This window comes from Pongo pygmaeus, chromosome X (assembly GCF_028885625.2).
Source record: "Pongo pygmaeus isolate AG05252 chromosome X, NHGRI_mPonPyg2-v2.0_pri, whole genome shotgun sequence".
Lineage (NCBI taxonomy): Eukaryota > Metazoa > Chordata > Mammalia > Primates > Hominidae > Pongo > Pongo pygmaeus.
This window is the reverse complement of record NC_072396.2, coordinates 10490989-10505729: the sequence shown is the minus strand read 5'-3', so window position 1 is coordinate 10505729 and position 14741 is coordinate 10490989. Positions and strand designations below refer to the sequence as shown.

The 14741-nt window shown below is 43.8% G+C and overlaps 1 protein-coding gene across 2 annotated transcripts in view; it reads right to left on the bottom strand.

Moving 5' to 3' along the window:
- WWC3 (WWC family member 3) overlaps positions 1-14741 on the bottom strand; it is a 128631-nt gene that overhangs the window by 70717 nt on the left and 43173 nt on the right. For both annotated transcript variants that reach the window (XM_054472107.2, XM_054472106.2), the window contains exons 2-3: positions 9683-9792; positions 7107-7310 (exon numbers count right to left, since the gene is read on the bottom strand). In XM_054472107.2, the coding sequence (XP_054328082.1) occupies positions 7107-7310; positions 9683-9792 (314 nt within the window). The remainder of the gene's footprint in view (positions 1-7106; positions 7311-9682; positions 9793-14741) is intronic.

Below are 14741 nucleotides of genomic sequence, written 5' to 3'. Positions count from 1 at the left end.
GAATTCTTCCTCCAGGACAGACTAGGGGATTATTTCTCAGGAAACACATGTGCTTTGCTGCAACCTTCAAAATCTGGCTTGCTGACTAATACATGGGAAAAATGCTCCATGATCCTTTTTTGTCCTGCCTGCTCCAACATGCGTGTGTGAAGGAAAACAAAAGGTTGAATTGGAATGGATTGCCTGTAGCCCTGTTCCTAACCAAGACAGCAAATGAGAAATCCTTCAACAGCGAGAGCACCAATGAGGCCGGGTGCGGTGGTTCACATCTGTAATCCCAACACTTTGGGAGGCGGAGGCGGGCCGATCTCTTGAGTCCAGGAGTCTGAGACCAGCCAGGGCAACATGGCAAAACCCCATCTCTACAAAAAGTACCAAAATTAGCTAGGTATGGTGGCACACATCTGGAGTTTCAGCTACTCAAGAGGCTGAGGTAGGAGAATCACCTGAGCCCGGGAGGTTGAGGCTGCAGTGAGCCAAGATCACACTACCACACTCCAGCCTGGGCAACAGAGCAATATCCTGTCTCAACAACAACAACAACAACAAAAAAAAAAAAAAAAAAAACAGAGAGAGCGCCAATGGAAGAGTCATTGTGAGACAGGCTTGGAGCCTCAGAAGGAATGCTGGCAAGACTGATGGCTGATAAGGTCAAGCTTCACCACCACCTAATCCAAGAACTCAGGGTGGATCAGCACTTTCTCACCAGAGATAACGCTGCCTCTTTCCTAGCCACCCAGAAAGACTTTCAATGTAGACTTTGAGTAACTCCTGGGAACTAGGATAGTAAACAAAGTCATATTCCTGCTGCTACAAGGGCCATTCACACTCCGTCTAGCCCAGTGGATTTCAACCCTGGGGATCACCTGGAAAGGTTAAAAAAAAAAAAAGCCTGGTCCCACCCAAGGCCAGTTCTATCAAAATCTCTTGGGGTGAGGTCCAAGCAGCAAGTTTTTAGAGATTCTAGCTTGCAGCCAGCTCTGAGAACTATGGGTATAGACCAGGAATCAGCAAACTTTTTCTCTAATGGGCCAGACAGTAAATATTTTTGACTTTGTGGGCCATACAATCTGTCTCAAATACTCAATTCTGCCATTGTAGCTGCTATAGACAATAGGTTACTAAATGGACATGGCTGTGTTCCAATAAAACTTTATTTACAGACACCCACAGTGGATAGGATCCAGCCCACAGGCTTGACATAGTTTGCAGACCTGAGGTTTAGACTATCATCCTACCCCATGCAAGAATTTCTTCCAAAAGATCCTGCAAATGGTCATATGTAGTTCATCTGAATGTGCCTGGGGCTAGAGTTTCTCAGGAAGAATAAAGGAATAACTCCAGGAAAAAATGTGTCTGAGATAATGAACATATTCAATGTTAAAAGGCAGGCAAATAGAAGAACATGTTGCAATAAAGAAAGTAGAAGAAAACTTTACAAAATGGAGCTGTAGAAAAAGTAGCAGGTGTGTCTTAGAGAGAATGAGTCCATTGTTGAGCAGTTTCACCCCAGTGTTCTACGAAGCATAAATGAGGCCTGGGCATCACCAGGCAGCTAGCTCAGAAGCTCATTGAAATCAAGCAGGGTTGGGTTCTTACTCTCATGGAAACAAGTGTGCAAAGCATCTAGCCAAATATCTGAATTTGCTTTCAGGTCAAGGCATGGATGTTCTTAGATACCAGATGGCCCAATACTGACACAAAATCTTTCCTCTCCAACGCATGAAGTTTTCTTCTGGTGATTTCCATAGCTCGAGGGAAATGTGTGAGGGGTATAGGTGAGATGCACTTCTCCTCCCTACCTTCTGCTCCCACATTAGAAATGGCTATTCCAGTTAATTCCTCTGTTCACACATTATTGCCTCATCTTTCCCAACAAGCAACCATTAGGAATAAAACGTGTTCCCGGCTGGGCACAGTGGCTCATGCCTGTAATCCCAGCACTTTGGGAGGCTGAGGCAGGAAGATCACGAGGTCAAGAGATAGGGACCATCCTGGCCAACATGGTGAAACCCTGTTACTAAAAATACAAAAATTAGCTGGGCATGGTGGCATGTGCCAGTAGTCCCAGCTGCTCATGAGGCTGAGGCAGGAGAATCGCTTTAACCCGGGACACAGAGGCTGCAGTGAGCCGAGATCGCGCCACTGCACTGCAGCCTGGTGACAGAGCGAGATTCCATCTCAAAAAACAAAACAAAACAAAACAAACAAACAACAAAAAAAACATGTTCCCGCCATTTAGTATATATCAACAGCAGGTGCTAACAGCTGTCGAAAAATAAATGAACAGTTTAGTGATCTTACATGGGCCATGGAAAAGTCAAGATCTTGCCCCCTTTATTGCTGCAAAATTTCCAGACAACTTGTCAATTTATAACTAGTCTTTATTTTCAGATAACCTGAACGTTGGATGGGGAAGGGGTTCCACAAACAACATCAGCTGTTCTGAGTGGCCTCTTCCATGTCTAGGAAACTGTACAGAGCACTGAAGGCCACCAACACAAACAGATCTGGGCTTAAATCCAACTTCTACCGTCTGCTGGGTACGTAATCCTGAAGAAATAATTTAGCCTCCCTGATATTCAGTTTCTCATGTGAACAATAAAGAAAACAGCACGTGTTTGACAACACTGTGATCATAACAATGCATAGAAAACACCAGCTCATTGGATATCGGTTCCTTTCACTTCAAGTCATCACCCATGAAGAAAGAAGTGGGAATTAAGTCCAGATGTTATTCTGTTCACAGTATCAGAGAAAGGAGACGCCTCCTGCTTTAGATGACTGGCACTGAGGGAGATCTGGGCAGTGAGACCCGTGTGGCTACACAGCCAACGTGTGCTATGGAAACTGCCACCAGCAGCTCCCAACATGGGCCCAGGCCCTCTGGCATGGCTATAGAAGCCATCTGTTAGATCATGGTCAAGCCAACGGAATCACTGCATTGGACTTTATCCTGTGGCCAGAAAGAATCCATCTGAGTCCATTCTAGCAGGGTTTTCCTTGTTGTACCTGGTAGTTCGGTTTAAATGGCAGATTGAGAGAGCTTGGTGGAAGCCCTAGGGACAGCAGCAAGTTGATAAAACACTTGGATCAACTCCTAGATTCCGTTCAGAGTTGGCTTTTTCCCTGATGAGCTGACAGGCCCCAGGAAGACCCACTGGCATCTCCAGCCCTTTCACGAAAACAGGCAGGCCCACTTTTGGCCTCGAAGGCAACCTACACAAGTGGAGGAAGAGATCGTATCCACACGGAGACACCCAACAGGTCAGGAAATGGAATCTGGTGAGCACCTTAGAACCTCAAGTCAACAACAGAGTCATCAGCTTCCTCTATTGAAGGAACAGATACCACTTCAAAAAGAGCCTCTTGAGTGTATCTTTTTAATGGGCATTAATAAAATCCCATAGGGCACAAAAAGAAATGTAATTGAGCAGAATTCCCTATTTGCCCAAACATCAAAGAAGTGAAAAGCCCATGGAAATACAAAACCTGATCCTGCAGGATCCTCAGCAACTCAGGATGCTGAAGTACTGAATACTCTTAACCTACAGCTTGGCACTGCATTGGGATTCCCCGTTCACTGCCCCTCAGAGTGGGTGTGGAATCAGACAGGATGTTCTAATGTCTGCATCATTTAGGGCATCCAGTCCAGGGTCCCCACAGTCACTGCAGCTGACGTCCTGGCTGCACTGGTAGTAGCCAGTACATAATACACACTTTCTCTAGACTCAGTTTTTCTTTCTTTCTTTTTTAATAGAGACAGGGTCCTGCTAGGTTGCCCAGGCTGGTTTTGAATACCCGGTCTCAAGTGATCCTCCTGCCTCGGCCTCCCAAAGTGTTGGGATTACAGGCATAAGCCACTGTACCTGGCCTCAATTTTTCTTTTCAATCACTGGCAAGAAACATCCTGCCAAGTTTTTCTGATATGTATTTCTTCCATTTCATTCTTTGAAAGATTGATTTGAGAGCCTCTTTGGAGACCTAACCAAACACAAGCATGTAAAAGATAAGGTACCCAAAGACTGCTGGAAAGAAACACACTATTAGGTTGGATTATAAGAATAGCCAATATTCAGCCCTTTTTTAGATACAAAAACGGCAATTTTATACCATTCAACCCAACTTCTACCAAGTAGCTTTCTGAAATGTTTAGAATTGCTAACTATATAATCTCAGAACAGGTTATAGGCCAATGCTTCAGCTAGGGAGACATCCAGGCACCAAGCCCATGGGCTTCTGGTCATCAAAAAGACTGGCCGGGCACTGTGGCTCACACCTATAATCCCAGCACTTTGGGAGGCCGAGGCAGGTGGATCACCTGAGGTCAGGAGTTCCACACCAGCCTGGCCAACATGACAAAATCCCGTGTCTACTAAAAATACAAAAATTATTTGGGCGTGGTGGCGGACACCCGTAGTCCCAACTCCTCAGGAGGCTTAGGCAGGAGAATCGCTTGAACCCGGGAGGTGGAGGTTGCAGTGAGCCAATGAGCCAAGATCGTGCCACTGCACTCCAGCCTGGGCGACAGAGCAAGACTCCATCTCAAAAAACAAAAACAAAAACAAAAAACCAGTACTCTAGGCCATAAAAGTAATCTCAACAGATTTCAAAAGACTGAAATGTTACATAGTCTCTGACCACAATGGAACTAAGTTAGAAATCAACAACATGACATCTTTAAAAAGTCCTGCTGACTTACTTCTAAACAACCCATGGGTCAAAAACCACCAAAAAAAAAAAAAAAAAGGAGAAATTATTTTGAATTGAAAGAAAATACAGCATATCAAAATTTATGAGATGCAGTTAAAGTAGTACTTAGAGGAGAATCCTTACCTTTAATGGCTATATGAGGAAGTAAGAAAGATCTAAAATCAGTGATCTAAATTTCCACTTTAGGAAGCTAGAAAAGGAAGAACAAATTAAAGCCAAACTAAGTAGAAGGAAAGAAATAATAAAGAAGAAAAGCCAGTAGGATAGAAACAGACAAGAAATGGGAGAGTAGGGCAAAAGCCAGTGTATTGTAAAGATAGGTAAAAATCAATAAAAGTTTAGCTATGCTGATTAAGAAGACACAAATTATTAATATCAGCAATTAAAGAGAGGACATCACTTCAAAGCCTATAGACATTAAAAGGCTAATAAGGGAATTCTACAAACAACTTCATAGACTTGACAGCTTAGATCACTGGGCAGCAAACTCCCTGTGGGCCAAATCTAGGTTGCTACCTGTTTTGATACTTCTATTGGAACATAGCTGGGCACATCTGTCTACATGTTGTTTCTGAATGCTTTTGCATCAGTCTACATGTTGTTTACATCTGTCTACATGTTGTTTCTGAATGCTTTTGCAATATAATCACAGGGTAGAATAGTTGCCACTGAGATCATATGGTCCACAAAGTCTAAAATATTTACTATCTGTCTCTTCATAGAAAAGTTTGCTGACTCTTAGATTAGATGAAATAAGACAATTCTCTGAAACACACAAATGCCAAAACTGATTCAAGAAGAAACAAAAAATCTGGATACCTCTCTATTAAAAGTATTGGATTTGTAGTTAAAAACATTCCACAAAGAACTCCAGGTCCAGGTGGCTCTTTTGGTGAATTCTATGAAATAGTTAAGAAAGCACTAATACCAATCCTACACAAACTCTTTGAGAAAACAGAAGAGGAAGGAACATTTCCCAATTCATTCTATGAGGCCAGTATTACCCTCATACCAAAATCAGAGAAAGACATTCCAAGAAAAGATAACTGTGAAGATAAGAAACCAGCCTCTAAAACTCCACACATAGCTGACCTATCACATTCTGATGGAAAGTTAAAAACAAAGCCCCAAAAAAACCAACCAGGTATGTGCCAATATCTGCAGAGATGAAGATAAGACGGCTTGGAAACAACACATCAGTAAAACTGAGTTCCCTGTTTCCCTCAAGATACACGGTAATAGAAATATCTTCAATTCCTATTGCGGAGGGAATACCCCACTCCCGGCCACAGCTTCTAAGGCTTCTGCCCCGTCAACAGTTGCTGCAATAAAACAGAGCACAAAACGTGTGGCCCCTTAGCCTTACCTCCATTGTGACCTGCAACACAGAATAAAGCTATGGCTGTGTCTTTAATATCTGCCATGGCAACATGGCACTAATATCACAGGAAAGGCCCCAAGTCTCCAACAGACACGTTTTTATAAAATTCAACCCAGTGGTACCAACTTTCACCCATTCTTTCCAAGCTCACGAGTGCCCAGGCCAGTCACAGTCATGCACATCTGTTGGGGTCTGTTGAGGGTGACAGTCTGCTGGGAAGGAACTGGCTCATGTGGTGACTGACTGTGTCCACAGCAAAATGCTTTGGGTTCTGAGAGTGGACCTGGTTTCTTCAACACCAAGCACTTGCTGAGTACTAATGAAATGAAGCCCCCCACTCTGGCAGCCTCCAAAACTAGAGAGAGGTCCCTTTAGAGAACAGCAAGCAGTACATGGTCATCTCACCTGAGGGGCAGAAGGAAAGTCCTCCGATTCTCTGGGTTCTATGGTGTTCTTCCTCCTTCCCCGTACTGCCTACTAAAGCCTACAGCCCAAGAGGAGAATCTACAAAGAGACAGGGGGCTTGACATGGCTGAGGTCTCCTGAGTCTTCCTACTCAGAATGAATGAAGACACTGTGTGGATTTCCCAAGAGATCATCCCAGACAAGCAGTGTTAACTGCAGAGATTTCTGAGGGACCGCCCTCTTCAAAACTGACATGCATGAGACAGGCAGCTGGTATACATCCCTACCTGAAATTTTGTTTTCTTGTTTATTTTTTACCTTCCCCACCTGAATGTGAGCTCAACGGCAGAGACCTTTCCTTTCTTAGTCACCACCAACCATAACCCAGTGTCTGGGCACAAAGTAAGCATTTGATAAATCCTTGCTACAGGAGTGGCTACCGGGTGCCCATATGATTTCAGTGCCAAATACTGATGACCTAACAGTATGCTATTAGAAGCTTTATGAAGCTATCTTGCCCAGGGAAGGTTCAGTGTTTGCAGGTAACCTAGCAGAGAGATGGCTTTTAAAGTCATGATGGCTTTTAACAGGAGATAAGTCAACTCACAGCTGGCGTACGAGCGGCTGTCATCCTCACACATTTTGTGCAGCTGCTGGTATTCCTCCTGGGCCAACTCGAACCGCTGCTGCTTAATCTGGTAGATTTCTTTCTTGGCATTGAGAGCCTCCTGAGCTACAATTAAATATTCCTTCAACATGCGCTCTTGCTCTCGCCTCCACTGTTCTCTTGGATCCTCAATCTGGGTAAGTTCTGAAATTTAAAAAGGTAAAAACATAAGTGACTTAAAAGTAAAATCCTTAGGTTGACGAACAGTCATGCAGTGATGTCACTTGTCAATGTGAAAACTGATTAATTACCAGGATGCATATTATGGAAGATTTTATATCACGAACCTTTCCAAAATGTGGAACACTTTCCATTTTTATATCCACAGTGCAGATGAGAAGGAAACTCTACAGATATGAAACAGTCCACTGGAGGAGGGAAGACAATACAAGACAACGTTTTCACTAACAAAGACCACACTTTAAATAAGCATGGGAGGAGATGAACCCACATGAGCTCAGAACTGTGACACTAATTGCTATTTATGACCTTCTCCTCATTGACTCCTTCTGTGTGAGATGATGGAAACTCTTCTGTGCCCCTGGCCTGGCTGGCCCCCTTCTCCTTTCATTTTCCAGACCAGACCGTGTAGTCTTTTCCCATTCCTCACTGACTTCCTTGTCTCCTCCCACCATAGCTTCCCTCATGTGTACTCCTGCTTCCTCCCTGTCCAGCTCTCCAAGGGCCTGTGCCTAACTCCAGCTCCAGCCTCTCTCCCCGGCTCCAAACTTTCATTCCCCCCACCTCCCGGATGCACCTCCACATGGATGGACCCAAAGTCATTCCCAGCCATTCATCCAAAGCAGCCCTCATTCTCCACACCACCTTTCACCACCAAGAGCAAAACCAAACGAAACACCACACAGCACATGCCTGCTTCTCCTGTCTTCCGCAATCTCCTGTCTTCCCCTTGCGGGGAGCCGCATCATCTGGATCTAACTGCGGAGCCAGCCTGGGAGTGCAACCTGGGACTCATCCTCAAAGAATCCCACTCCTCTTCCTCCTGAAACATTCGGTGGGTTATGAAGAACTGGAGGTTCCTGCCCCTGGATATGATAATCACTGGTGACACGCCCTTGTCTCTGTCTCTCCTTACTTCAGTCAGACTCTCTGGGCCTTCTGGTCTCATCCCACCAAAACCCATCCTCAGGGCACTCTCCAAAGTGACCTTCCTAACTGGGATGCAATGCTTTCACACAGAAACCTCTTTGAAAGCACAAAGTCCAATCTCTTTCGCCTGATACAGGAGTCCCAAAACTCACTTATCAGCTTCATCTCTATTTTCCGTCCTTTTCCCCAAAAACATTCTCTACACAGACTGAACTTCTGTGAAGTCCCCAAATACGCTTGGCTGGCCCCCCAGTGCCTTTGCCAGGCTGACTCAGACCTCTTCTGTCACAGGAAGGCCTGCCGTCTTCCCAGGCACGCTGCAAAGGCACCTTTTTTTCTGAAGCCTTCTCTGATCCTCTAGGCACATGCGTCTCTCCCCTGCTTACGCGGGCTGCCCTTCTTCCCCCTTAACACTGAGCACATGAGTGTTTTTATATCTTTTCTGTTTCCCATCTAAACTATGGCCTCTAGATGGCAGGGGCACAGCCTCAGTCACCTTTATACTCTCAGGACCTTTCACTTAGTGCATACAACAGAGTTGTTTGTATAAACCATATACAAAGGAATAAAATTCCATAAAAAGGAATAAAGTTCTGATGCTTGCTATGACATGGAAGAACCTCAAAAAACAGCTAAGTGAAAGATGCCAGGCACAAAAGGCCACACAGCATCTGATTCCATGTCTATGAAATACCCAGAACAGGAGACTCCACAGAGACAGAAAGCGGACTAGGGGTCACCAGGGGCTAGGGGAAGGGGAATGGGGAATGACTGCTTAATGGAGATGAGATTTCCCTTTGGGGTGAGGAAAATGTTTCGGAACAAGATAGAGGTGATGGCTGCACAAGACTGTAAATGCACCAAATGCTACCCAACTATTCACTTTAAAAATGGTTCGTTTTACATTCTGTGAATTACACCTCAAAATGGTTAAAATGGTAAATTTTACATTATGTCTGTTTTGACACACACACACACACACACACACACACACACACAGAGATCAAAAAGGTTTGGTGTATGAAAGCTAGAGTTAAATGTATAAGACGAAATGAAGTGAACATAATCACTTGGGCACTTATTCCAATAACTTGTCAGTTCCATTCTGCAATAAATAATTTTTTCATTATGAGAGGTATTTCTATTTCCAGACTGCCTGGGAAATTTATTCCTTGTAATAGTTATTAAAACCCTCCATTAAACATATTATATGCAGTCCCTAGCAAGACACAAGCAAGGTACAGCTACAGAACTGCTTCACTTTGTGAAGAACTGAGCTAATGGAAACTTTGGATTACATTTATAAAACCCAATTTAATGCTGCATTGGAAGGTAACGACTGTTACACTCTACAAAAAGTTTTTGGCATCTTTGATATAATGCCACAGATTTTGCACACTACTTACTATTTATGTGGTCCATGTAATAAACTCCAATTTGTTTATCATATACGGTTTCCCATCCTAAAGGAAGTTCGTCCCCAACACAATCGGCAAAGGTCAATGGCTTTGTTATCCTGAAAAATAAAATTATGAAAACAAATTTGAAAGTCAGGTCAGTTTTGTATAAGTTTGCTTTATCTTATCTAATTGACTGCTTTTGCTCCAAATATTTGGTTGGAAAATTAATTCACCAGCTTTGCCTAAATAACTGTATTAGTACACTCGCAATCAGAAGCATTACTATCTCAAAGTGCAACTTTAAATATGAGCAAAAAGAGATACTCAGTTACTAACAAAACAGGTAAAGCAAGCATCTTCTTCCAGGCAGTATGTTTAATGAGGTGACGACAATGGAATGTAGCTCTTCCAGAAAAATCAGAGAGCACCTATGCTCTGTTCTCATTCCGAGAAATGTTCCCCTCACAACTTTCAGTTTCCATACATCACACATGAACAATGGCTTAAATCTATATAAAATGCATTTGCAATATTTTCATCTACCACTGGTCATGAGTTTAATAAACATCAACCATTGGCCAAATGCAAAGAGCCAAGCAAGGTAACAATACAATGATACCCACCCCCTCCCCCCCACTAAATACTTCCTGTATTTCTTATACAGTAGGAATCAGAAATTTCAGAGTCCTTTTTTATTTTTCTGGAGAAAAACAACAAAAGCACTTTGTCTACAGGCATCTCTCCCTGAAGAAAACCTGATTGAGGAAATTTGGGCTTGACAAGAGAGATAAAGTAAAGAGTTTTCAGATGGATTTTTAAAAGTAGACCTCCCCCCTCCCCGATCCCCCATGATCACATTGATTGACAAGACAGTGTTAGGACTGCAGCTGTCATATAAAACGAGACACACCTATAATTGTCTGAGTCTGGGCAGCTATCTCTTGGGCTGTCTCTATAAATGCACACTGACTGCTATGCATGGGAATCCGATCACCTACATTTCACTAAGTCAATCCTCCCACTTCTTCTGTCCCTGGACCTGAGAAAGTGACACAACCACAGCCAAGCCCCATGAGACCAGTATGAATTTTGAACACGTGATTTCCCCAAACTGGTTTGACAACAAGGCTGTCTCTCCCCAGGGGCATTCAGAAATTAATAAACACCATCAGAACAACACTAGTTTTAATCTTCATTTTAAACACATGGTTTTAAGAAGTTAGAAACAATATAAAAACAGAAATATACAGAAGGTGAAATATGCCATATATATCCTCCCAAACACGACTCACTCAAAAAATCACATCACAAGATGAGCCTACTGTATGCAGTTTGTCCCATCCTGGAACTGATGTCTGCAGCACAATGCCTTTACCAGTCAGGAATGTAATGCCGTATCGAGGGTCCCAGTCAAGCAGGTAACAGCAGACTGTTGTGCATGATTTGCATCCTGAATAGGACCCAACCACAGCAAAAAAAAATCCTACTTTAGCACAAACTGAGTTCTGAGCAAATTGCTGCTAGTCTAACGTAATGATATTCACAAATAAGCCTCTAGAGAAAAATGCCCATGCACAGGTACATTCTAAGCACATTTACATACACAATCTCATTTAATCAACAAATACTGGCCAGGTGCAGTGGCTCACACCTGTAATCCCAGCACTTGGGAGGCCAAGGTGGGAGGACTGCTTGAGCTTAGGAGTTCAAGACCAGCCTGAGTAACACAGTGAGACTCCATCTCTACCAAAAATAAAAAAAATTAGCTAGGCCCATGCCTTAGTCCCAGATACTCGGGAGGCTGAGGTGGGAGGATTGCTTGAGCCCAGAAGTTCGAGGCTGCAGTGAGTCATGACTGCACCACTTGCACTCTAGCCTAGGTGACAAGACAAGACCCTATTTCCAAAAATAGACAAAGTAAACAAATATAGGTGAGAAACCCATCCTTATAGCACTGCAGAGCCAAATTCTGGCACGATTTTCAATAACAGCATTGAGAATGTCTAGATGTATTTTCCTAATTATCATTCCAAAATATTTATGGGCCAGGGATTTCACAGTTTTCTCTTGTACAGCATATCCTATCTAACATGAATACTCTAAACTTTACCAATATCAAATGATGCTTTTCTCCCAAAAGTTGTTGGTGAGTAACATTACTTCAGTCATAAATAAATCACTTCAGAGGAGTTATTCAGTTCCAGAATCTATTTGATCACATCTCTTTTTAAAAAGGCTGGTCAAGTGAAGCAGTGGGAGAGGAGAAGAAACAAAGAAATCTGTAATTGGTTGTGATCAATTAGTTGTAAACACCACTGCACTTGGATCAGCCAAAGGAGAGCTGAATAAATCTTGGCTCCTCTTTCATCGTCAGAGGGAAAGTATCTGGAGGTGTGGAAAACTGGCATTTTTTGGTGGTAACTTTTCAGCAAGGAGTGTTTTCTGGCTCTTGCTGGCTAAAAAGCATGGTTCCTGCATGTCAGGATGAGGCCGAGGCCACCCAGGAGCAATCTCACACTCATCTGGGGACAATCAGCACCCTCAGCGAGGTGGTCGGCTTCATCCTGGACAATCCCATGATCCCTCATCCTGCCAATGATCATCCTCCCACTTGGGTGGAGACACTGATGTCCAAAGACTCTTACCCAAGCACAGTGGCTCTCCATGCAGAAATGCACAGCATTGAGCTGGGCATGGTGGCTCACGCCTGTAAACCCAGCACTTTGGGAGGCCAAGGCGGGCAGATCACCTGAGGTCAGGAGTTGAAGACCAGCCTGGCCAACATGGCAAAACCCAGTCTCTACTAAAAATACAAAAATTAGCTGGGTGTGGTGGCCTGCACCTGCAGTCCTAGCTACTCGAGAGGCTGATACATAAGAATCGCTTGAACCTGGGAGGCAAAGGTTGCAGTGAGGCGAGGTTGTGCCACTGCACTCCAGCCTGGGTGACAGAGCAAGACTCCATCCTCAAAAAAAGAAAAAAAGAAGAAATTCACAGCATTGAGTTTGCCAGAGCAAACCTCCTGGGCTGGTGTGAAAAGTCCTCCCCAAGCCAAGCCAATACAAAGCTTCTGGCTCTTTCTGCTTCAACTCCCTACCACCGCCCCTCTGCACCCCCCACCCCCTCCCCAACACACACACAATCTCTTTTCCAGGCAAATGAGTTTGTTTACCCGCCTTCCAAAACATCACACTCATTCCAGTCTAAGCAATCTGTTCTCAGTCTTTCCTGGACCTGTGGAGAGGCTTCCTCTTCCCCTCTCGTACCCCAATCCCATCAGCCCTGCAAAGGCCAGCTTGACCCTATACAAATCATCACCGCCAAACACCCACAGTCTCCACTGCCTGCGAGCCACATCCATTCTCAGTCACTGGGCACAAAACACCGCTCGTCATGTTTCTGACATTTGTACACATCCTCCACATAAATGAAGGTTAGCTGTTTAGTCTCCTCACTCAACCAGACTCCAGCAGGGATCTTGGGAGGGAAAAAAAGCTTTTGAAGCTAAGAATGATCCTAAAGCATATCGGCTTTACTCCTAAGAGAGTTCTTCATGTCCTCTCTCAGAAGCCATGGCCATGGTGACTCCACATATCCATACCTGCAATTTCCAACACATCCTTAAACTGACCCTCAATGCCAGATTCCACCTTCTCAGTATTTTCCAAGGAATCCAGAATCCAGACCTTCGCATGGGAAAAAGTTCAGTTCGCAGAGCATCTTCATGTCTGTCCACATCACATGGGCAATTTTTACATTTTATTGCACGGTTTACAGTCACTGGTAGAGACACAGAACTATCTCACGGCAGAGCCAAGGTGGGCCAGAGACGGAGGGACCAGCTTTGTGGGCCTCAAAGCAGCCAGGCTTACATCTGGTTTAATGCATTTTGTTTGTACTATTTTATCAAAATAAAAGGATAGAAAAAATGAACATGCTAGTGCTGGCATAGGTGCTGTATGAACTGTATACAGTTAAGAGGAAAGTAGAAACTGCTGGGTATGTGGAAAGGCTAAACCCTTAGACAGCCACAGGACTAAGTTGAATCCAAAAAGAAATTTAATGCAGGCGAAAAAGAGTCAGAAATATGTCAAGGACTACGTGTAAAATATAAAGCAGAATTGGAGATGTTCAAATATTTTCGGTTCTTCAGGAAAGGAGCCCTGGGCTATCCCCTTACCCAAATGCACTAAAGTCTTTCAGTTTTCCCATGCTCATTCACATGTACGCGAAAGCAGGGGAATGGCAATACTGCAGTTTACTCCCCTCACAATAAAACAGAAGAGAAAAATTAAAAGTGGAAAGCGGCACACTATCACAAGGAGGAGCATAGAGAAATCAGTGGTCTATTACCAAGTGGAAGGAAACAGGAAATCTACAAACAAAACAGGAGAGCTCAAACCACCCAATTGAGGCCATTTAGCTTCAAATGAAAAAGAACCTGACGCCTCAACATCTCCCAGATTCTCCTCTATTACAGCATCATCCAATGACTTAAACTCTCAAAGACATCAGGAATTTATTTATGCCTGATTTTAATTCTCCAAGCTATTTTCACACCTACCAAAGATGTAGGGCTTCTAATCTTGTGGTTAAAGTGTCACCAGGGGGAATATTTTCTATTTTTGTAAATGTCATTTTGTTTTCCCCAGAGACAGGGTCTCACTCTGTCGCCCAGGCTGGAGTGCAGTGGCACAATCACAGCTCACTACAGCCTCAACCTCCCAGGCTCAAGCAATCCTCCCACTTCAGCCTCCTGAGTAGCTGGGACCACAAGCAAGCGCCACCGCACCCAGCTATTTTTCTTTTTTTTTTTTTTTTTTGGTAGAGACAGAGTCTCACTATGTTGCTCAGGCTAGTCTCACACTCCTGGGCTCAAGTGATCCTCCCATCTTGACCTCCCAAACTGCTGGGATTACAGGCGTGAGCCACCACGCCCCAACTGATTTTCATTATATTTGATTGTACTAGTTAAAATGCTGAGAAGACAATTGAAAATAAAGGTAGAGCTAAAAAGAAAAAGCACTTTGTTCTAAGATCCCTGTTTCTCTGAGTATGGTACTCC